A 22,553-nucleotide genomic window follows, 5' to 3' on the forward strand; every position below is an offset into this window, starting at 1 on the left:
TATTGCTCTCACCATGTATCTCTGGTCTGGTGCCTGCTGCTAGAACCTGCTGTCTCAGAAATTAGATTTATATGGCCAGGCATCATCAGTGTGTAGCAAATCACTAACACCCTTTTGACTGTAGAAAGAAATTAACAGTGAATCAATGGGAATTGACACTGAAACCAGTGTTTAGTCATATAAGCATTCCCCTGGACCCTTAAGCAGTAACATAAAATAAATATGAAAGCCGCAAAATCCTTTTGCAAAGCAAAAAAATGTGGTCTATTATATTGTTAGGTAGAACTAACATGAGACACACAAAAAAAAGGCCAAATATTTCCTGTTATATTAAAATAAATAATGTGTTCTTTCTTCAGAAATATGATTTCTAAACTTCTTTTGCTATATATGTGTATACATGTCTCTCTGCCTGCATCTTTCTGTCTTTAAGTGGAAACTCCAGCACAATAAATAGAAGTAGCACAGGTGATGTAGTATCTCTAATTTTAGCAGCTTCCTTGTGAAAGCCATGAACTCCTAGTCATTACCCCGAGGTTGGCAGTGACTTGGAACTGCTGATGAGACAGTGAAGCACCTGTTTAGGTGTCAGCCCGTGCTTTCTTGCACCTGTGCTGCAGGTACACCCAGTCAAATACTGTTTAGCTAAAGACACTTAGAAATTCTCTTTATTCCCTGGTCTCATATTCCTATTTTACCCCTTAGCACCATCCCAAGATCTCTCTCCCATGTGCTGCTGGCCAGCCTAGAATGTCTTAGTTTCATAGGAGCTTTGTAGTTTTTTCCTTTGTCATTCACTTTGGCTGCTTCCTGCAGGGAATTTCACCTGGTAGTTTGTCGCCTAATCTGTGAGTCTCCTGAGTTCTTTCTGCGGTTCTTTATAGTTGAGCCTTGTCTTTCCATCATCATCAGAGAACTTCAGCTCATGGCAAGTGACCTTTCCAGACAGCTTGTGCAACTGCCAAACCAAATGGGACCCCACATAAAGTGGTGTAGGAATCCATGGGTGATGTTCTTTTATTGATAAAAGCTGATCTTTTCATTCTGCACTTCATCTCTTATGTATTCGTTTCCAAGACTTCTTTCTTAGCCTCATTATTTCTAATGTTTAGTGAGGGCTGTGAAAGGATTTCAGAAAGACAATATGACTCTACCTGTGGGGCCTGCCACATCCCTAGTCTACAGTTGTCAACAACTGTAACAAGTGCATGAAAAATTACTTCCTTCCAAGCTACACAAATACTTCCTTATTATGTGTTTATCCATGTGTTTGCTAATTCTGTTTCTGCTTTAAGTAAGGCCATTTAAGGGTAACTAATTTAATCTTGTTTATTCTCATCCTTACAGCACTAAAACACATTCATTAAGCTTGAATCCTTGATCCATCACAGACAGAAGTTTAGAGATAGACACAGCAAAGGAAATATGGAGATTTAGCAGCTATCTCAGGAAAAGAAAAATAATCAACTCTAGTAATGTAGCAGAGGTGAGGGATCTGTTCCTTGGCATTCTCATCAGCGTTTCCTCTCATTTCATATCCTTGAAGAACTCCAAGGTGTATCTTTCCTTGACTTCTCTCTGACTGGTGGCTCAGTATTGTCCCTGGCCCTGTAATTAGATGAAGTACAAAGTGAATTCAGAAATTTATTGAAGAAACAATTACTATTAATACAAGCTACAGGGAGAGCAATAAATGCTCATGAGTTGTTAAGGACTTATTTTTACTGTATCAACCGATTGACATATGTGCAAAGTCAAGAAAAATCTGTGTTCCTCCAAGAACTGCTCCAACAGAAAGGACTTGCACGTGCCTTTGTGCAAAGTAGGGATTTGACTGTGCCTGTTTACAGCAGTGAAAGCTCTTGGAAATGCCAGCTGCATGTCTGAATTATACCCAAAAAGAGGAAGGGAGTCTTTCAGAGTTTGATTTTTGGAAGTGTCAAACACACCCCAAATGTGCTGTCTCTCAGCAGAGGTTTAGGGGCATCACAATTGCGGCCTTTTGGGTGGCTTAATACAACAGAAAGATGTCAAAGCTAGGACAATATTTTACTCCTCAGGCATGTAGAAGTATTGATTTAGAGAGAACTGTGGGAAAGAATTACTAATGCCTGAAGAGGGTGAACATTTGCATGCCAAGAAATTAAATGTGCCTTCTAAAACTAGCTCTTCACTGAAGGTGTTCCAGTAAAGGAAGCAGCTTACCTTGCCAGCAGAGCCTTTACAGTGAGCCGGACCCAGGGCTCAGTGGGTTCCAAACACACTTCCCTGCCGTCCTTCAGTGTAGCTCTGCCCAGAGAGAAACAGAGAAGTTAGGGCCAGGGGGGCCTCCCACCCTCCTAATGGTTGGAAATGTCTCTTAGCCATTTGTCCATTAAGTTACTGAAGGACTTGTTTGGTTTTGTCTTATTTGTTTGGGGGGTTTTATGAATGATGTCAAGATAGTTGTTTATGTTGTAATCTTATAATGAGCCAAATGAATTCTCTATTTGATTTCAGTTCTCTGTGGGGTCATAGTTTAGCAGACCTTTCAGGAACTTAATTTTTTGACCAAACCTGGCTGAAATTACCAATTCCTAGTGAGGTGGAGCTGGATGCCACACTGTACTGCACAGAGGGTATGATTGTATTTGCTTAAGAAACCACAGTGAAAGAGCCCTTCTGTTTACTGAATGCATTGGTCCAGTTCGTGTGACCAGTTCCTGGTGTGGTTTTAAATGAAGCTCACTGTATCTTTTACTTTGTGCCCACATGGAATGTCATCCAAATTCTGCACTCCTCACGCAGGGAGTGTGCACTCTGTGTGCAGTTCTGACACAGGGAATAACTCACGGCCTTTCAAACTTTGCCTCATGCAGACCAAGTCAGTGGAATTTGTTTGAATTCATCTCAAGAGCATCAAGATTATATCTTAGATTGATTCTTTGTTGTCTAAGTTACTAATTGGGTGATACAGCACTGGATGTGCTGTGGGGATCTAATTCTCTCCTCTGATGTTGGTGATAATTAAGATGTGAGCTGTCTGGAAGCTGACTGTAACATTGACAGGGAATTAGCTCGTTCCTTTGGATAGAGGCCCTAATTCCTGACACTTGGTTTCTCTGAGGCTTCACAAGGGAAGTATTCCACCCAAAGTACGTAAGTAACTGGAGTGAGAAATGCAGATTCAGTTCCTCCTGTTAGAAGCAAGATACTGTTTAGCAAAAGTACTCACATGATTTCCACATTTCTGCAGTGAGGTCCTTTTTGGCTCAGTCTCACATCTTGAACCGTCTTGGGAGGGATGAACGTGGAATGAGTGCTTATGCACTGGCATTGGGAACCTTTTTCGTTGGTCTTCTCCAGGGCCTTACCTGTGGAACAAAACTCACTTATGTCTAAGTACGTGAACAGTCTCTTTATTTGCTGCTATGAAGCAATGTGTATTCCCTTCTGCCAGATTTACTCTCGTTCCTCAGCACTCTGATTTGCTGGATACTTGGATAAAATTAACTGCATCTGCACAAAATCAGCAGCCACATTTTTAGAGCTGTTGATGTACAGGTGCATTTGGATTTAAAGCTGGATCTCTAAGTGAAAATACTTAGGTGTTTTCATAGCGCCGTTGTGCCTGACCAGGTTCTACCTAAATTGCATCACTTGAACAAAGTGGGTTAACATCATTAACTGTGTACACATACTGTTTATTAGTTTCTACCATGTTCATCTGCTCATGTTCTTTATTCTTTCCTGCAAATGAGACAGTTCTTGCTCTGAGGAAGCACTATCAACAACCTGCCTACCAAAAATAAAATCACAAATAGGAGAAAATTGTTACTTGGAAAAGAAGAGGTATATGGACATATTTAGGAAAAAAGGTCTTGTCTTAAATCAAACACTTCTTAAAATCTGGAGAAAAGCATATATTATGACACACGAATAAACTCATTTACTGACAGAAAGCATCCTAACAGGTACAAATGATTCCTGTGACTACTGAATGATGGTTTATTGAAGATGCAGAAAGCCATCATGGACATATCTAAGCCCTCTTGCATTTGCATATGTATGTTTATTGATTAGTTACCTGAGTTTTAAGAAATAATTTTCTTACCTTCTGACCCTGCCATTGAGACCAGATAGAGAACCAAAGCGACAGCAACAGATTTACCATCCATTGCTGTGCAAAGTTTTCTTGACAGATGTCCCACTCTGGTGCTATTTCCCACCGGGTTTTATACCTGAGGCGTGCACTCCCAGCAACCTGAGTGCTGACCAAATGGGTGCTACACACACAGGTTTCCTAGCACATGAGAGTGTTGCATAAGAAATCCAAATCTCTGTGCAGTCCATTCAATGGCACTTCAAATTTCCCTAATTTTTGCTGCTGTTTATTTTAAATTATTCCTTTAAATTGTGGTTGTTATCCATCATTTGCTGTTTGCGCTTCTTCATGGGATATTAGTTTTAATCAGCAATGCTGAGCTTGCACTTGGAAATTTATACAGCATTACCAGATATCCCCCTGAGCCAAAATAAAGGGACTTTTTTCCTCCTCTCTGAATATAGAATTTCTGTTCAGCTCTTTGTGTTACATTTAAGTGTCTTGTGCAAAAACTTTCACCCTACATAATTCCAGTAACTTTTCATTCCAGTCTTACTGTATTTTGATATGAATCCAATGAAATTATTTAGCCAGTATCTTATGAAGGCAAGACATACCTAATGTCTATTGTTCTCTGAAAGGATTTTGTAATTTTCAGTGTGGCTAAAGGGATTTAGATGCTTAATTCTGTACTGAAAAGCTTCTCTAATCACTGTGCAGGAAATGATGCACTTAAAATGACTGAGGCATTATCACCAAAGGCACTTAAACTCTTCTGAAACTTTAATCTGTTCTGATTATGAAAAGGAAAAGTATCTGGCAGAAAGGGACGTAATGACACCTGGTTAAAATAAGCACTTAGAAAGTTGCTTGTTTTTCTTTCTAACCTCGTGCATTTAGAATAATCACAGGTGTTTAAGGCAGCAGATGAACACATGTCGTAAGTGACTTCTGTTAACACGGAAGAACAGCCCACGTCTGACAAAGGCAGTCACTGAGCCCAAAGAGCCCCAGTGCTCCCCTTAGCAGTCTCCAGGAACACTGAAACACATTTTTGGAAGCGGCAGGGTGGTTGTTGCCTTCCTGAGAAAAGGTGTTCCGTGACTGCACACGGAACAGAGATGTGATACGGTGTCATTTCTAACCAGCCTCGGAATCACGTCTCACCAATGAGTGATGATAACCTATAGAGGAAGAGGGTATGCAGGTGACCTGCCTGGGCTCCTGGGAGCACAGCCATTGCTGACATTTTAGACAGGAGTTTCTGAGAAGAGCCCCAGCTCCCAGTAACTTGACTGGGATTTTGCTCGTGGCTAAGGTTAGATGTGTTGTATCTGTAAGGCACTAAAACTGGTGCCAGTCCTTTAGGATACACTCGTACTTTTACAGCCATGCAGATCAAGTGAGTCTTCCCCACCTCTCCCCATTCTTGGCTGATGTTTCTGACACATGCTTATCTCCAAACTGGATCTCTGAGAGAAGTCAGCTTGTAAAAATCCCTCAGGAAACAGGGAGGCTTAGAGTTGTAAGACAAGTCTGAACAAAACCTGTCCCCTTGGGAAATTTGACTCCTTCCCATTCTGAGGTCTGGCAGGCTGCGCAATGCCGTGCTGTGGGACAGAGGCAGATATGGAGACAGGGAGCAAAGCATGGTCACAATGGTTGTCCTCTTGCACAAGAGCTCGCTCAAACAGTGCTAAAAATTCCCTTTATATCTTGCACCTTGAGCAAACATGAGCTGATTGTCCAGAATATGGAGTGGCTCCTTGTTGGAAAAGACCGAAGCTAAACAAATATCAAAGTATTTGTTCAACTTTCCCATTTCTCAAGTGTTTGCTGCTCATATTCCAACATTCCTGTGTAAATTGTTGTGTCATAGGTAGATAGGAGGCTATACAATTGGAGCTCTGTTTCTTAGGATTTCCCCTTATTCTTCTCACTGGAATTAGGGAGGAGGCTCAGTGACTTCCTCAACATTTATCAGATTTCCCTGTTTATTTAAGTTAATGAAGCCCCTTGTTTATTGTCAGGTTCTCAGCTGCTGTGCTGTTAGAGCACCACACTGCTATGGCCTTGCAGGTTCTGTGATTAACCAGTATTTGTTCATTACTACCTGGGAATTTTATCATCCAGACCTCTGCAAACACGAGTCTGCCAAGAAAAGAGGAAGAAAGTAGATGATTTTTATAATTCCTCCCATTGTAAATTATCTGCACTCCCCAGAGACGACAATTTGCTGCTGTTGCAAACAACACAGACACCACAACTCAGACACCACTTGCCCTTCTGGGAACCCGTTATGTGATACAAACTGAAAGGAAATGCTTCCTTTTTTTTTCAGCTCTCTATAAGGAAATTAATAAGACACAGTATTGAAGTGAAAACATTTCAACAACTGTTTATTAGGCACATGAACATAAATAGTTCCATAAATAAATAAATAAATAAACATTTAAGATAAATTACATTCTTATGCAAAAGGAAATAAATATGCAAAAATAAATAGAAATATATGTATAAATAAAGTGCTTTTTTCTAGACAAGACGTGGATTTAAAATATATGTTTATACCTTTACAACACTAATTCACTATAAATAATATCTTGAAAATGATGGCATAAAACCTGATGTGTCAGAATTTTGACATCCCAATTCTGCAAGCTCCCCTTTTTGGCCAGTAGCCCACTGTGAGTGGCAGTGACCCAGGTCCAGTTGCTGTTACCTGTCCGTGCTTTGCTAAAGAGAAGGAGTTGCTGGTGTTTTCCTAAACTGTTAGCAAAAAGGCAGGAGTCATTTAGTGAAAGCTCTGCTGAGCATGCATGCACTGCACTGTTCCAGCTGTGTTTAGCAAAATTTAATCCAGAATCGTCTCTGTACCCTTTCACAAGCCATTTTTTTGCCTGCTTGTCAGGGTGTCACTCCTACATAAAGACTTAAAGTACTGTTGTCAACTAACTACAAAGCAGGAATCCATATTCTAGATGCTGTTAAAGGGTGAACATAGTAGGCAGGAGAAGGGGAGCTGCCAGAAGCTGGGTGAGCATCTCTCCTATTTTTGTCTTGCTGGACGAGTTAGGACATTTTTCTTCTATGTCTTAGGACACTGTCTCAGGTTTGGGGTTTGCCCTGGAAAGAAAGAAGATGGAACAGGTAAGACTTGCTGGCATCAGCTGAAATCCACCACTTTGTGCTTCTGTGCCCAGGCTCCTGAAAAACTGTAACTGAACCTGAGGGACACTGGTACATCATGACCTTTTCACAGATATTCACTGGCAGTGGACTTCCACAGTTTGATGCTTCACTTGGCAAATGAAGCCTGATTTTTTCCTCCCATGTAACTAAATGCCATTAGTTTGAAAAGCTGATTGTTACTTTCTACCACTGCAAGCAAGAGAAAACCAATCAGTTAATGCCTGGATTTCCTGAGTAGTTGTGCTGCAGGTTCTCAAAATGCTTCTGTTTTAGGAGAGATGAAGGTTACATTCCAGTGGGATGTGTGGCACAGTAAGGCTTCAGTAGTTAATGCTATAATTAAAGCTCAAAGCAATCACAGTGTTTGTCACAATTAGTGAACACAAACAGTAGTAGGTGCCTGAGGAGACAGAATTTTGGAGCACTGCACACCGTATGTGTCTGGTAGCTCAGTTAAAATACCGGTTTTCGATAAGTTGTGCTCATTGAGAAGGAATGACTCACTTGTCTAGAATTGCCTTGATGATCAGCTTCACCCAGGGAGCAGTGGGCTCCAGGCACAATTCTCTGCCGTCTTTCAGGGTAGCTCTACAACAGCAAAAAAAAAGGAAGGGAAAAGGGCTACTTAGTGAACTCCAGGGCAGTGTCACTTTTGTCTCATAGCATCATTCTAGGTATACACTGACGTGTTCCCCTTTTAAGCTCTATCAGTTGAGACTGTAGTCTAGCATAGTTTTGTTTTTTAAATGGTCTCGTATCTTCTCATATCTACTTGTCTGATGCATTAAACCATTTGCAGGACTCTCCCTCTTTTCAAAACTGCTTCTTTTCCCTCGGCAACTTGCTTTGTATTTAACTGAAGGGCTAAATCTTTTCATCTTGATTCAGAAATTGTACTGTTACTGGTTACAGTAAAAGTTCTGGACAATGACCAGATTATATGATTTCTATGCTAATGCTGTTTTTTTCATTGACTTGAGTAGAAGGGTGATCATTTTTTTGACCTAACCATTGAAGCTGATGTTTTGATCACTTGCCCCAAATGGCTCTGTGCATTATCTTTTCACGTGCTGGTGGAATTCAGAGTTTTAGAAAGTTATCTGCTGCCTGGTGGCTGTGAGTTTGCTGTTCTGCACTCTCAGCAGCTGCGCCGGCTGGCTGGTTACATCACTCACAGAACGCTTACACCGTCCTGAGCACAAAATCTGCTTCCTTCATGGCAAGTAACTGTGAGGGTTTTGCAAAATCACTTACATAACTTCAACATTCTTGCAGTGCGGTCCGCTGGGGCTGAGGTTCACGTTTTGGATGAACTTGGGATGGATGAACCTGGAATGGGTGCCTATGCACTGGCACCGGAGTTCAATGGCTGACCGTGCCAGGGCCTTACCTGGAAAACAAAAACAGGTGGAGTGTTTCACTGTTTCTGCTGGAAGCACAACATGTTCGTTTTGCTGACAGCATTAGGAGAGTTCTTTGCTGCGCTGGTCGGACAGCACAGTCTCTCCCTGTCAGCATTTGCCCTGGCCATCAGTCAGGAGAGCTTTAGGAGGGGTTCCTTTACCTTGTGTTCCCACCGCTGAGATCAGGAGCAGAGTCAGGACAGCAGCTACAGCCTTGCCCATCATGATGCAAGAGTGTGTGTTCCTCGAGTCGCCTGGGCCTGGTTCTGTGGTGGGTGAGCTCGGGCAGCTCCCGGGATGGCGAGTGCTTGTGCTCTGGGGCCACCCGTGTTTATATCCTGCCTGGCTGCCCTGTGCACTGCAGCATCACAACCACGGAAACTCCGAACCTGCGAGATGCTGCTGTGCAGTGAGTCACAGGTGAATGGGTAAGCCCCTTTCCCTTCATGACCACAACATCCCTTCTCGTTAACACAAAGCACTTCATTAAGTAAAGACAAAAAGAATTGCCCTGTACTGAGCTGTATGGAGTTTCTAGGGGCTTTGTAATTCTGTATTTCTTGTGATAATTTTCTGACTTTCCTCCACTGGTGGAAGGCATTTTCTCCATTATTTTCCATCTGTGTGTCTTTAGTCTTCTATTTTTTTTTTCTTCATTTTAAGACTTGCTAGAACTAGGAGGTAATAATCGTAGAAATGATAGATACTAGGTCCCCTTTCCCTTATATTACTTTATATTAAAAAATAATTATATTCTGAGATAACATCTGCAGAAATACTGACAGTATGTTTTTTGATAAATTCAAATCTGGCATCACTGGAATAAGCAACAGAATCCAGACTTACTGTTGCACCATTGAGAACCTACAGAACATATTATTATGATATGATGAATTGCTTTGCCTAATAAGCAACAGAATCCAGACTGACTTTGTTGTACCACTGAGAACATACAGACTATGTTATTATGCCATGATGAATTACTTTGCCTAACCTAAGGTGACTTTTTTTTTTTTGAACGTGACTGCTCTTCTGAAGCCTAAACTTCTTAGCTCCTTGCTGTTTTGAATTTGGGCTGAGGAAAGTTCTAAAAGCTGCTCCAGGATTCTGATTCAGAAATAAATCGAACCACTTTTTCAAATTTTAATTTGACCCTGTGAAAAGAAAGTTTCTTCTAATTATAATAAAATTAAAGGAAAAGTGAAGATGAGATCATGAAGAAGGATTATTCAGATAAAGTCAGAGATGTACAACCATTTTTACTAGCAGTATAGACAAATACTAAAACACAAGTGGGCTTTATTTGGGTTAAACAATAAGGAATCCCATTGTTGTTCCTCTGCCATGTAACGGAGAAGTCAAAGGAACAAAGCACAGGACCAGATATAAATGAACATAGGTTATTTTTCTCTGAGTGATCATGAAGGACTTAGAAATTTCTGTATGCCAGACTGAATTCCACTTGCTATTACCATATCTATCAGTGTCTGACTGTAAATAGCCTTACAGGATGTGTTCTGAATAACAGCCTAGTAAGAGCTGCAGCTCTGGGATTAAGCCCGTGGTTTCCCCACTGCTTTCCAGCGTGCAGCCAACACAGCTGGATTAGCTAACAGGGCACATCAGCACCTCATTACAGCCATGTGTGTCACACCAGAGGGCTGCCTGATGAGTGTCCTCTCCAACCGTGGCCATCGGCAGATGTCCAGGAACGCGTAAGAAAACATTGAAGTGTCTTTGACACTCATCCCTAGTAGTCTTCCACTACAAGCCTGGTTTCATTTGCTACCTCCTGATTCTTTTAGGGGGAAATGTGATGTAGGTATTGATCCTCATCCTTGATTTCCACTTCCTTCATAATTCTGTAGGCCTTTATCACATTCCTGGTCAATCTCTTTTTACAAAGAGCTGCTGAGACCAGCACAGACTGGGTTGTTCATTCCTGTCTCTGGAATTTTTGTTTCCCCCTAACACACTATTTCTGTGCACAACAAGCTGTTTACAGAAATGCAAGCTGGAACATCAATGGAAATGTCTTCTGACCTGCATGCAAGATGAATTGCATTGCCTGAAGAGTGTGGAATTCTTTTCCAAATAAACCCAAAAAACTGTTATTCCTCTTTAACTTCCCCACTGATTTTCATTATCTCAAAGACAAAATTGTTGTTTCTGTACTCTGCATGCAATGAAGCTTTTACCCTTTGTCGTCTTTGTGCAAAACCTTCTGCCTGTTGTGTTTTAAGGAACTGTTATTTCTGCTTTCTTGGTCCAGACAAATCAGATGTTTGTGGCTCTTGTACCTTTCTACTCGAATGTAAAGAAAGGGCTTAGCTGTTCTACATTTATCATAGATAACATAATGATGACTGTATAACAAACCTTGATATGGGGCAGTGAGGACAACTGAGCACTGTTCTGGAGACTGTGCTTTAACTTGTAATTGAAGAGGTAGTGAGCAGAGAGCTCAGGAGTGGCTTGCAAAAAGCTCAGAGTCAACAAAGATAGAATTCCTCTTGTGGTTGTGGAGAGAATCAGAAAGATGAACTCTGTATGAAAAGATCACGTGTTTTATTGTAAACTGTGTGATTTGGGCGAAAGAGAGGAGCTGCTGTTATTAATTTACAAGGACCTACTTTTGGAGGTGTGAGGCGGGTGAATTAAAAGCTGCTGGATTTCTAGTGCACACAGTTTCTGACTGAAGAGAGTCATTCCTAAGCCTTAAATATGACTATCATAAACGATATCTGGTAGCCTCCAGCTGAATAAACACTTCTTTTGTCATAAGGGTCGTAAACATAGTTATTGAGAACTTTTCTTGGCATAAGAGTGCTTTAACAGCCAGCAAGTGATAAGATTTCTGAGTACTGATGAGCTTATTGGCAGTATATGACACACAGAAGTTCAGACTCTCATATGTCCAACTTTTTGGGACTTTGGTTCTTTGGGACTTTGGGACTTTGTGGTACAAAAGTCCCTGTCCAAATCACATGGCAAACTGGTATGTGCTGCAGTAGTTCAAATCAATCTGGAGGTGCTATGACAGGCGTAAAATTCAGTAATTCCACTTATCAAGGCTTCCACCTCAGTTGTGCTATTGCACAACAAAGGGCAGGAGAGGTAACAGAGTGAAAACACTGGAGTTTCTCACATCATTTTCTGTGTGCTCCTGCCCAACCTTCCCTGACTTGTGAGTGCCCACAAAATTTACATTTCCTTATGCTCACATGAGCAGTGAGGAATTTTTTTCCCCTGGGGAATCTCTTGCAGTGCCTTGTCCTCATCTCCCTCAGTGATTGTTCACTGGTATCTTTAGAAATCATGCCTCATGCCTGGAATTTTACATTCAAAGATGTAAAAGATGATTTAGAAATCGCTGAGCAGCTGAGTCAGTCCATGTGACCTGTTGGGGTTTTTTGAAAGAGTATTAGATTCAGCAGGAAAGGGTAGTCCTGCTTGAGCTTTAGATTTCCTGCAGGCAAATTCTTCATATTTTTTTTATACTTCCATAACCCTGTATGCAAAATCTATCTGACTTGAGAGGGCCAAACAGAGAACTTACTTACAGTGACAAATACCACAAGTCTATGTCTTTTCTCCCTAACTATTCCTTTATTAGATAACAACAGCCCTCCCAAGATTTTAAGTTTGCCGATTGTCACACTGAATGACTTTTATAAGAGTGACATGGAATAAAGGGCTGTAAATAGAAGTGCAACCATGAGATCCACGTTTAGTATCTACCTTCTGATGAGCTTCAGCAGTGTCTGAGTCAGCCCACTCCAAAAATATTCATTCTCTTTTGTTTAGTTAACATGCAGTTCTGCAGACCTAACTTGTTTTGCCGAGCCGTCCTTCTCAGAAGGTCACTGAAATTTGTGGGGCTGCCTCCTCCCCTCTTCCTGAAGCTACCTATCTTTGATATTCACCGCCATTAACGAGGGTGGAAATGGCATTTGTTCATTTCCAGAAGTGCTGGACACTGGGCAGGAGTTACAAAGGTCACTGTGTGAGTGCTCTAAGAAGGTATTACTTAGTCATAAAATTGCACGGTCTTCTGAGAACAAGGATGAGAGGCAGAGCTCTGCTGTACCACAGCACTACTTCCTCACAGTGCAGGAGGTGATGCTCCCAGTTCCTGTATTTTCCGTGTGGCCCATGATTCTTGCTGCAGAGAAGCACAATTGCAACATCTATGCTGGTGAATGTTTTTTTCCACCTACACTGCTGGTGAAGTCTCTGGTTTAGAGGCAGGAGAGGCACTTTCGAGTTGTGTCTTGAGAGGACCTGGCACGTCCCTGCAGCACAAACAGGTGCTCCAGCAATACCCACTTATATAACACACCTAAACCCATCACTAGCAATTCTTCCTCTCTCCTGAATTTTCTGTTAGCCAGCTCGTTGTCCCATTGTTCGTCCTGCTGGCTGTTCTGGATCCTAGTGCTCTGCATTTCATACTCCAGCCTTGCAACCGGACTTCTAAAATTCACCAGTGGCAGCGCTGAGCTTTGCTTCAGCAGAGTCCCTCAGCTTCCAGAAGAACATTTCTGGTTGACTCAGAATTTGGTTCACATTTTTCAGCAGTCTGAAGGAATCCAAAATTGCAGTCCTTTTTTACTGTGCCCTTTGGCTGATCCATAATACAATGAAAAGCCTTTTGCTGATCAGCTTTGATGGAAAATATCTGCCTTGGTGTATTCCCGGGTTTTCCCCATCCATGTAGTAACTGCATAGGAAATGAAATCATCTCCAGAAAGGGAAGTTGTATTGGAAAAAAAAAAAAAAGAAAAGGAAGAAAAAGAAGAACTAGACAGGATGCTGCCTGAAGCATGAGCAGGATGTCCAGGCTACTCAACATGCAGCAACCTTTTCGAAGGACTAAAGTGACCACTGCGGTTTAATTGCATTACTTGCATTTTTAAGAAAAAACTAATTGGAGTAGGATTGCTCAGGGACTTCCCAGTTTTGCAGTATACACCATGTATTGTCTTTCCTGTTAAACAAATAGCTTTATTCATTAATCGTCATAAGTGACTGAAAACCAATTACAATACATGAGCAAAAGAGTTACTCAGAAAAATATTTTATTTCATGTAACAAGGCCAAGACTTCCAGGGCTGAGCAGAAACGGTAGTGGAGAATAAGGAAAGGATTGGAGAAGATACTTAGGAGTAGCACTTGCTTATACTCCCTCCCTGACTCCCTGGCCTCCCCTTTGCCAGCCCATATCCCCTCATCTGTCCCAAAACTAGAAGCCTGTGTTCTAGGTAGCCTTTACCTACTTGAGGGGGGAGGATAAAATAAGGACAGTTTTTCCAAAACTACAGTATTTTCAAACCTGTAAACAAAGCAGAATTAACAACCCTGTGCTGTATTCCATGAGTATTGCAATTCTAATCATCCACTTACTGGTGTAAATCCGGAATAAATTAAAATCAGCAGAGTCACTCTTCAGCATTGGATGCAAATCTGAAGAGAACAAGGTCTTGAACTCAGAGGGAGTGAGATGGTGCAAAGCAGAACAGCTCCTAGGGAGACAAAAGGAGTGTGTTGCCCTCGAATTCCTTGTGTAAATCCAGACATTTTTTATTCCCAAAGCTTTAGCTCTCTGGAGGAAAGATCAGTCTGAACTGGAGATAGAGGGCTCACAGACATGCTTTTTGCCTGCACTGAGAGAACAGAAGTTGAACACAGAAGAACTTGGAGAGGAAGGGACTGCAGCTGCATTTTATCCATGAGAGCCCGTCTCCATCGTGTGGGAAGCTGGCCCCTTGTGGGACTGATGGTCACTGAGCACACTGTGTGTATGTTTACATCATGGGAAACCAAGAGAGAGTTTTTAGCTCCTTAAACAACAACCTCTGACACTGGAGCTGAAGGGAAATGCTCCTGGAGCAGTGTCCAAGCGGAACAAACACATCCTAAGGAATCCACCCCTGGTGTGGTCCCACTGGTTGGACACTGCAGAAACATTATCTGACTCCACACAAGTAACTCTTTCCTGGGAATTCAGTGCTACTGGTTTATTTACAAGTTGAATGTTTGCCCTGCTGAGTGCATGGCCTTGATTTCTGCAGATTGGCAATCTGTGTTTGCTTTGTTCTGTGCTCTGTTGATTTTCAGTATTTGCTGTGAAAGAGATCGGTATCCCCTATTAATAGGTACAGGTAAGGATTTGGGTTGCAGCTGCACCTGAGTATTCCACTTCTTCCTGCAGTTGTTACAGATGCTGGGCAGAGGTTGGGAAGGTCATCTGCAATGGGAACAGACCCCAGGTCCCGTCTCTTCCCGCCCAGTCCTGCTCCTCAAGAAAAAAGAGCAAAGGCAGCACCCCCAATGTCTATTATTCCTGCTTAGTAACACTGTGCTGGAAGGTAATGGTTTTCAGGGAAATCCAACTCATTTTTCTTGTCACTGGATTTTCCTCTTCTTTCCTTAATTTCATATGGTTTATTTCCTATTTGAAATGGAAAACCCCAGGGAATAATTTACATTATATTGCTTCTTGGCAACTACTGCCATGGAGAACTTCCTTTAACTCCAACGAATTTTGTAACACTTCATTGAGAGTCAGCAACAGGTCAAACAAACGCTTCAGGTATGACTTGTTTGCTTTCTCCCACTCCTCACAGCAAACCAGAGTACTTATGTGACACAGAGAGTTTGGGAACTTACACCCTGGGTTTTTTCCAAGCACTCACAAGTAGCTCTCTGGATTTTTAAAGGCCCAATGGTATGAAGACCGAATTCATGTTGTTTTAAACCTCTGCAGATTGCCTGCAGAATTACAGCGCTTTTGGAAAGCAACTCCACTGGCGTGCAAATTTTCTCAGATTTTGCGAGCTTGGCATTGAAAATACCATTATTTAGCAGTGTAAATCTCTGCCTAACTATCTCAGTATTTATACACTGAATCATATCTCCTCTGCTCACTAGGTGCATTTGCAATTCACCCTGGTACTGTGGGGGAAAAGATGAAGCTAATCTTTAAATCTTCAAAAGAAAGTGACTGGACAGTTGAAAGGAGTGCTTTGTAATCTCACCTGAACACTGCCTACCCGGATGGATTTTCATCTGAGGTAGATCCTATCTCTCTAATGCTGATTTATGTCTGTGGGCATGACGTTTACCAAACCACCATCAATCAAGATCTGAGCTGGCTGGAACTGTCCCAGTTAGAACTGCAAGTGGGTCTATATCTTTAGCAAGGTGTGTCCTGAACTTGTGAAAGCCCTATCTCCCTCTGCCATTCTCACCCTATCCTCTCTTCAGTATTAGGCATCAGTGTTTTGTCCTTTCTGGGCTTGGATTCTCTTTGGGTAAAAGGCATCCTCTCTGCTTTATTCTAGGAGAAGTATTTGTCATTGAGATTTGAAGAAAGATGTGGAAATTACTCTTATATATCACTGTTTCTCCTACTTGCAGCCCAGAGCTAATTTTCTCTTATAAGAAGTAATGTTATCAGAACCCAGGAATTGACCCATTTTGTCTAGCATAAACAGCTGCCTTGCTGTGTGACACAGACCATTAGTGGTCAATACCAAACTCAAACACATGAATATTTAATGTAGATCAGGGATACGAATCTGCAGCAAGGAGTTTGATTTTCCCCAGCACCTTTTCCCTGAAGGTCTGACAATACCTGTTTGTTGGGTCCAACCAGTTGAGGTATCCAGTCCCAGCACAGTTAATCAGGAAACCATCCACTATGAGCGTGGGGCACAGAGTCGAATGTTTCGTCACCCACAGAAAACAATATCCCTTCCCCATTCCTCTAAAGCTTAATAACCTCTGGAGAGCTCAGGAATTGGTAAGAGTCACTATGAGCCTTGATTCCAGCCAATATTTTATCATTTTCATTTCTGAAGTGGCATGTGTGACTGTCAATCACACATATTGCTCAGAAAACATTACTAATTCTTCTGCAAAAGCCCCATGACTTCAGCAGTTTTGAAGGACAAAGCCTCCTTGGGTACAAAGATGTCCTCCAGAAGAGTTCTTCATAGACTGTCATAGAGTAAATGTGGAATACAGGAGACCTAGGAGCCTTTCATCTTGGATAAACTTTATGTTTCATCTACTTTTTGGCTTTGATGAGGTTTCAGTAGTTCTCTCCTGAAAAGGTTTTCCTCATGTATTCTAGTTTACTGTTCTACTTGAGGCATTGGGCTGAGTTCAGTTCCACCAAATCCAGTAGGACTCTTACAGCACGTTAAAATATATAAATAAATATTAAAAAAAAATAGCACTGCTGCTCCTATATAAATAAATATATAAAAAGAATGCTGTCTAAAACAGCTTTATTGTTACTGTCGTGTTGACTGCACATTTGGTGCTCATTGCGTGTGGAGTGTGATGAGTGACAAAAGCCTTCAGGAGCAGAGCAGGCCCAGCAAACTCAGTGGGGACACCAACAGTTTTCAGGCAGTAGTGCCTTAAAGGTCTGTACCAGGGGTGCTCGGTTGTAAAACATCGTGCAACTATTAGTACATAAGGATTTGGTTTGCACTTCAGTGAGGGACATATGACAGTATTTTTTATCAGGGAATGGTTACTAAACCACAGTTTGAAAACAATTTCCTTCCACTTAATGTTGCAAGATGAGCAGGATGTGCACTTGATGACTTGAACGTCACTGTTCACCTTTCACACGAGTTCCTGAAGTACATTATAGTGATGTGGGAAAGGGAATAGATACAGGTCACTCTTGAACTTGTAGCCTTTTGTTGTTATAAACTTTAGGTAATAAGGATTCCATTTTAAGGTATAGAATTGGACAGGAAGGGGGAAATGAGTTCTGGAGTATAGTTGTGCAGCCTTGTTGAAGTTTTCAGTCTTTTATGCCCATTTATCATCAAGCGTTGAAGTCAATATACGCTCAGAATAAAAAAGCTGATATATTCTGTGCTGCCCCGGCATAAACAACCCCACCATGACAGACAGTCAGATCCTGTCCAAATATTTCTAAAACCTGTCCTAACAAAAAAAGTAGTGCTTTGCATCATGTGCTTTCTTGATTTGGCATTTTGTGATCCCGGTTTACAAAGTTGTGTGTCATGTCCTAAACTCATCCCAGTGCACTGTGAAAGGAATGCTTGTAATTCCATATAAGCCAGTGCATGTCCTATCCTTTTCACAGCCCAGTCCAAAAGGAAATGCCAAACATCATGGTAATCATTTATCAAAAGAAATTTCAGATGGAAAGCATGGGTCTGTAGCAGAAGGCATAAAGGCAAAGTAGCTTGGTTTTTAAACACATTTTTTGAGTACTTATGTGATTTTTTGAAAGTAAGAAGTGGAAATAAGATGACAGAAGTTCAGACAACAAAAGAATTGCTTTTCTTCTGGAATTACTAAAAATCACATTTTACTGTGTAGGCAGAACATTAAGGCAAGTTGTGTTGCACCATGGTGAGTGCCTTGGAGTCCTCCTTGATTGGCCTGTCTTTATTTCTTTGCAGAATCAAAGATATTTCCCAGTCAACAGCTATTGTGCTGTTTTACTATGACTTGGACAAATTAACCCAGAAAGGATTAGTGGTTCTCATTAAGATGCAGTCAAATCACAGTTTCAGTGGAGGACTTTTGGGACTGACTTTGGGTTTTGGGAATTGGATTGAGCTGAGATTTCTGAGGTGCTCATCATTACAGACAGGTTTTTTTCATTGCAGTGCCATCATTTTGCTTTTGAGGTGATTCTTCTTTTTTTTTTTGAAGGGGTCCAATTTTGTAATCTATTACAATGGTAGTGACTCTATTACAGTGGTAGTGAAAGAACTGAGGAGATGGTGCAAAAGCTGCACTGCAGAAGTGGGAAGGAGAGGCCAGGGCTGAGAAAGGAATAAAAACATCTTAATGGCTTCCCCAAAACTGTGTGTCTCTATTAGTGTAACAACACAGCCTACAAAATGATTTACAGTGATCCACTGTCTGAAGCACCAGACACGCTGTATTAGCTGGCAGATAATTTCTGGAGGATTAGCAGCAGTTGCTCTAAAGCCTTAACAGACTTAGGCACCGTGAAGTTCAGTTATACGACACAATGGAATTACAGGGCATAATGCCATTTTTATCACGGAATGAAAGCCTTCATTTTGAGGCAAGTTCAGTCACGTTGGCTCTTCCTGCTAGCAGCAATGGGTGTAAATTATGGCAGTGCTGGATATCTCTGATAACATGCTGAATCCATGAACCTCAGCAGCAGCCAGGGAGGGGACCAGGCACTAAATGTTGTTAGGAAGCAGTCAAACCATACTGGGATTGTCTCCAGTGCACACCTCCTATCCCAACTGGAGCATTGCAGGTGCAGTGTGGTGCTGCATGGGACTGTGATGGTATAAAGGGAGAACAAGCAGGCTGGAGGCACAGGAGCCGCTGTGGCCCGGGGTAAGTGGCTCACAGATGTGCCTCCTGGCTTTCCTGCTGTGACCGTTCGCCTGCAAAAGGTAATGCTGTGCGTTGGACCTTTGCTGGTTTTCAGGGCCTCATTCTCAAACACGTGAACCAGCCCTCACTCATTTCAAAGTGAATCACTGAGGGTACATCCAAAGGCCATTTTCACGTCATTCTTGTACTTGGAGGCAGGAACTTGCTAAAGAGGTCCAGCAAGACAATCGAATCCTCCCTGCATCATGTTGCAATCTCCCAGGGTTGCACAGTGTCATCCCTGTGTACGGAGTCTCCTCTGCACTAATGGCACACAAGCAAGGACGCTGTCATTTTGAAAGAGCCATGGTGGTCCCTCTTTCAGGCCAGCAGGCCAGCATCCTGGCCAGGAGCAGGAATCAGCACTTTGATGTTTCTGCTCAGTGAGAGTGCCTGTGCTCCGAGGAGGTGGCATTTCACCACTGCTCAGCCTGAGTTCCTGGTGGAGCTTATTAGTGGGTTGAGAGTTATGATCTGTGTCTGTAAGAGGATCAGTAAGTGGATGCATTAATTCCTCTTTTCCCCCACAATCCTAGCAACCAGCACACTTAGAAAAGCCAGGAATGGCAAGGTGTGTACATGCAGGGTGTCCAGCAGCACATGCAGTCTTACCAGGTGACATCTTAGAGTCCTTGGTACAGGGCTTGCCACAGGCTGTGAGATTCCAGCACCAGCAAGCATCCCATGCTCCTATTTTGTAAGTGTATCTGGAATAATGGGCTCCTTATCTGCAGCCAAGCTTTTGCACACTCTCCCAGTGAAAATGAATAATGGTAGTGGTGACTGAGCCCTGAGATGCTCTGCGCACTGTCCTGCTGCTGAGCCACAGCTCTCCAGAACGGGAGAGAGCCTTTCAACACCCTCCAGGTTGCACAACCAGCAGCTACTTGCTTTTGTCCCAGGAGGCAAAGAAGAGGCCTGAATCACAAAGCTGAGATCACAGCGTGGATCTGAAGCTCGCATTCCCGAATATTCCATTTCCGTGTGGATATTTGAACACAGAAATTTTGTCTAAGGATATGACATCACTTTGTGATGTACCTATTTTCTACTCGGTGTTACCTGGTAGGGGATGTGATGTTAACATTAAATATGAAAGTTCCACAGATTGAAGCTCCTTGTCTCCCGGGAGATGTGTTGGAGCTACCAAGACTTCCTGAATCATTTGTAGAGTTCAGAAAAAGAAATATTAAAATATACAGTATGGAAAAATGTTAGTTTTAAGGCCTTGAGAACAGCATGATTGATATTTTAATTTTATTAAAGAATATATACACTTTACAAAAAACAGGAGCAGGGGGTTGACATGGGTTATGTGATTAAATAAAGAATTGGCACAATTCTCAAATACAAGTGGTGCAGAATTTGGACAATGTAAGTGAAACTGTGTTCCTTTTTCCAAAAGTAGGATTTGGGAGGTACCAAGTATACTTGAAAGTATGGATTTAGAAGACCTTTGAACAAAACATCACCTTAATTCTGTATGTTTTGTGAGAAACGAGGCAGATTATGGGTACAAGCTTATCTTTAACATTTCAGGCACTTTAACCCTTTAAAAGAGAATCCTGTAAATCTGTAAGTCAGAAAAATAGTGTCTTGCTCTCTACCTTTCTGGAGTAAATCTCCCTTATAATCCTTTGGAAAGGATTCAAGCAAAATATTTCACCCTCATTGCACTTCATAAACAAATTAACTGACACAGAAAAAAAGGATTTGAAGTGGATTATGGTTTTGCTCCACACCTTAGAGCCAGGAAATTCAGCCACAGGTGACACACTGGTTTCCAGTGCAGGCTGTTTTGTTTTCATTGTAGTGGCTCTTACAGACACTGTCTGGGAGTTGATCTTCCTGCCTGGAGCTGACGCAGGTTGCACTTCTAATGAAGGATTTGCATGATTTGTTTCTCTTCTGCATTATTTGACCTAACACATTATTGGGGATTACAAGGGTCTTATTCACCCCACTGAAGTCACTGACATGATTTCCCTGTCCCACTTGTGTAATCTGATATTTTTGACCCCGTTTCACAGGCGTGAAGAAGATCCCTGTAGTAGTGAAAAACACTACCAAGACTTCCTGCTGGTATGTGCTGCACTCCTTTCGTGTGTGCATCCTGCACCAGTCTTTTGACTAGAGGGGTTTAATGGTTCTGTTTTAGAAGGTGTGAAAGAGGTGAACATAATAAGCATCTGATCGTTTCATGACCATCAGAGCCCATGGGAATGTTTTACTTCAAAAGGCCAGATGAAGCATTAGATGAGTAGACACCAATAAAAAGGGGATGTTACAGGAGGAGAATCTTGTTACTTACATAGGAACTATATTCACAGAATCCACTTGAAAGCATCTTTATGAAAACAGATTGTGAAGCAAAGTGTCTCCCCTGCTATTACATGAATTTAAAAGCATTTAAATATTTTTACATTTATTTTCAATTAATATCAACATAATTGTTTACATCTTCCGCGAGAGAGCACACAGGAAATGCTATCAGGAATCAGTGCTCAGTGCTGTGGCAAGTGGGCGAGTTCCAGCAGGGGAATATTTGGGCCCAGCAAGGACCGGCTGTGCCCTGAGGGACTGGGAGCCAAACACCCTGACCCTGCTGGCAGGGCAGGGACCCCACTGCCCAGGCTCCTTCCTGTTCAAAAGCAGAGAGAGAGTTCAAAACCAGGAAAAATGCCAAAGCCCAAGCTTAAATGGGCTTCTGGGCCCACGGGCAAGAAGGGGTGTTTAAGAGTGTCCCAGGTGAAGCTCAGAAAGGGAAATTGCTAGAGGAGTTTGACAAGATCATTTGAGAAATCAGAGTGTAATACCTTCTGTGACTTTTCTGGATGTCTGTCTGATTTCTTCCTGAATCTTCCAAACAGAAAAAAATCTCAATGTAAATATTTTCTGAACAGCAAAGGAAAAATACAGAGGTTTTCCTTCCAGTTATGGCACAGCAGTAAAGCCCTGGCTGAATCTCTTGGCCTTTCATCTTTAGATGGCAGCTGAGCTTCAGAGACATGTCCCTGAGTTTTTGAAATTGTGTCCAACATATGTTTCCATGTAAACAGGCCTTTATTACTCTCCTGTGAGGTTCCCTGCTCAGTACCAGACACTGAATGATTTTAAATCACGTGTGCTTGCTCTGGGCTTGATCTTCTGCCCCTTGGCAGTGGTGGCAAAATTTCCCAGTGTGCTTCATGGTCCAGTTATCTGCTACAAATGCCTTTGGTTTTGCTGAAAGCTTGGAAGTGGCCTGATTTTTAGAATGCACCTTCTGTTGTTATTGCAAGCCAGGTATATTTGAATTTCAGGTATTCAAAATCATGTCATCATTCGTAAAAGTCCTTGTCCATGGATTTCGCCATTCCTTAGGTTTTTAATATTAATACTTCTGTCACTAATGATGAAATTTTAGACTAAATTTATTCATACTCCCAAATCAGAGGTGTTCCACAGAGACA

General features: G+C 41.9%; 3 protein-coding genes across 6 annotated transcripts in view; 1 reads left to right on the plus strand and 2 right to left on the minus strand.

The window, feature by feature from the left end:
* LOC116785682 (probable bifunctional methylenetetrahydrofolate dehydrogenase/cyclohydrolase 2) overlaps positions 1–7,448 on the plus strand; it is a 32,805-nt gene extending 25,357 nt beyond the window's left edge. The window contains exon 8 of one of the 4 annotated variants that reach the window (XM_032685640.1): positions 7,184–7,448. The gene's annotated coding sequence lies outside the window, so the exon portion shown is untranslated. The remainder of the gene's footprint in view (positions 1–7,183) is intronic. The other 3 variants (XM_032685630.1, XM_032685639.1, XM_032685646.1) reach the window with 3 other exon arrangements.
* LOC116785694 (interleukin-8-like) lies at positions 1,042–4,180 on the minus strand. Its single transcript, XM_032685663.1, has 4 exons — positions 4,094–4,180; positions 3,215–3,353; positions 2,206–2,289; positions 1,042–1,608 (listed from the first exon to the last, which is right to left on the minus strand). The coding sequence occupies exons 1-4, from the start codon at positions 4,155–4,157 to the stop codon at positions 1,533–1,535; spliced, it is 363 nt and encodes a 120-aa protein (XP_032541554.1). The 5' UTR covers positions 4,158–4,180; the 3' UTR covers positions 1,042–1,532.
* Positions 7,180–8,904, minus strand: LOC116785697 (interleukin-8-like). Its single transcript, XM_032685668.1, has 4 exons — positions 8,841–8,904; positions 8,531–8,666; positions 7,781–7,864; positions 7,180–7,210 (listed from the first exon to the last, which is right to left on the minus strand). Exons 1-4 carry the CDS (start codon positions 8,902–8,904, stop codon positions 7,180–7,182), a joined length of 315 nt encoding a protein of 104 aa, XP_032541559.1.
* Positions 8,905–22,553: the final 13,649 nt, after the last annotated feature.

The sequence above is a fragment of the Chiroxiphia lanceolata genome, chromosome 4 (genome assembly GCF_009829145.1).
Source record: "Chiroxiphia lanceolata isolate bChiLan1 chromosome 4, bChiLan1.pri, whole genome shotgun sequence".
NCBI classification, from domain to species: domain Eukaryota; kingdom Metazoa; phylum Chordata; class Aves; order Passeriformes; family Pipridae; genus Chiroxiphia; species Chiroxiphia lanceolata.

What these genes read in the sequence shown, in the direction of transcription:
- LOC116785697 (XM_032685668.1), bottom strand. Translation starts at nt 8,904, where the DNA reads ATGATGGGCAAGGCTGTAGCTGCTGTCCTGACTCTGCTCCTGATCTCA. An exon ending in CTCAGCGGTGGGAACACAAG is followed by an intron (nt 8,667 to 8,840) that starts GTAAAGGAACCC and finishes TTTGTTTTCCAG; the next exon opens with GTAAGGCCCTGGCACGGTCA. An exon ending in ATCAAGGCAATTCTAGACAA is followed by an intron (nt 7,211 to 7,780) that starts GTGAGTCATTCC and finishes CTTTCTTTCCAG; the next exon opens with GGCAAACCCCAAACCTGAGA.
- LOC116785694 (XM_032685663.1), bottom strand. Translation starts at nt 4,157, where the DNA reads ATGGATGGTAAATCTGTTGCTGTCGCTTTGGTTCTCTATCTGGTCTCA. An exon ending in TGCAGAAATGTGGAAATCAT is followed by an intron (nt 2,290 to 3,214) that starts GTGAGTACTTTT and finishes CTCTCTGGGCAG; the next exon opens with AGCTACACTGAAGGACGGCA. An exon ending in GTAAAGGCTCTGCTGGCAAG is followed by an intron (nt 1,609 to 2,205) that starts GTAAGCTGCTTC and finishes ATCTAATTACAG; the next exon opens with GGCCAGGGACAATACTGAGC.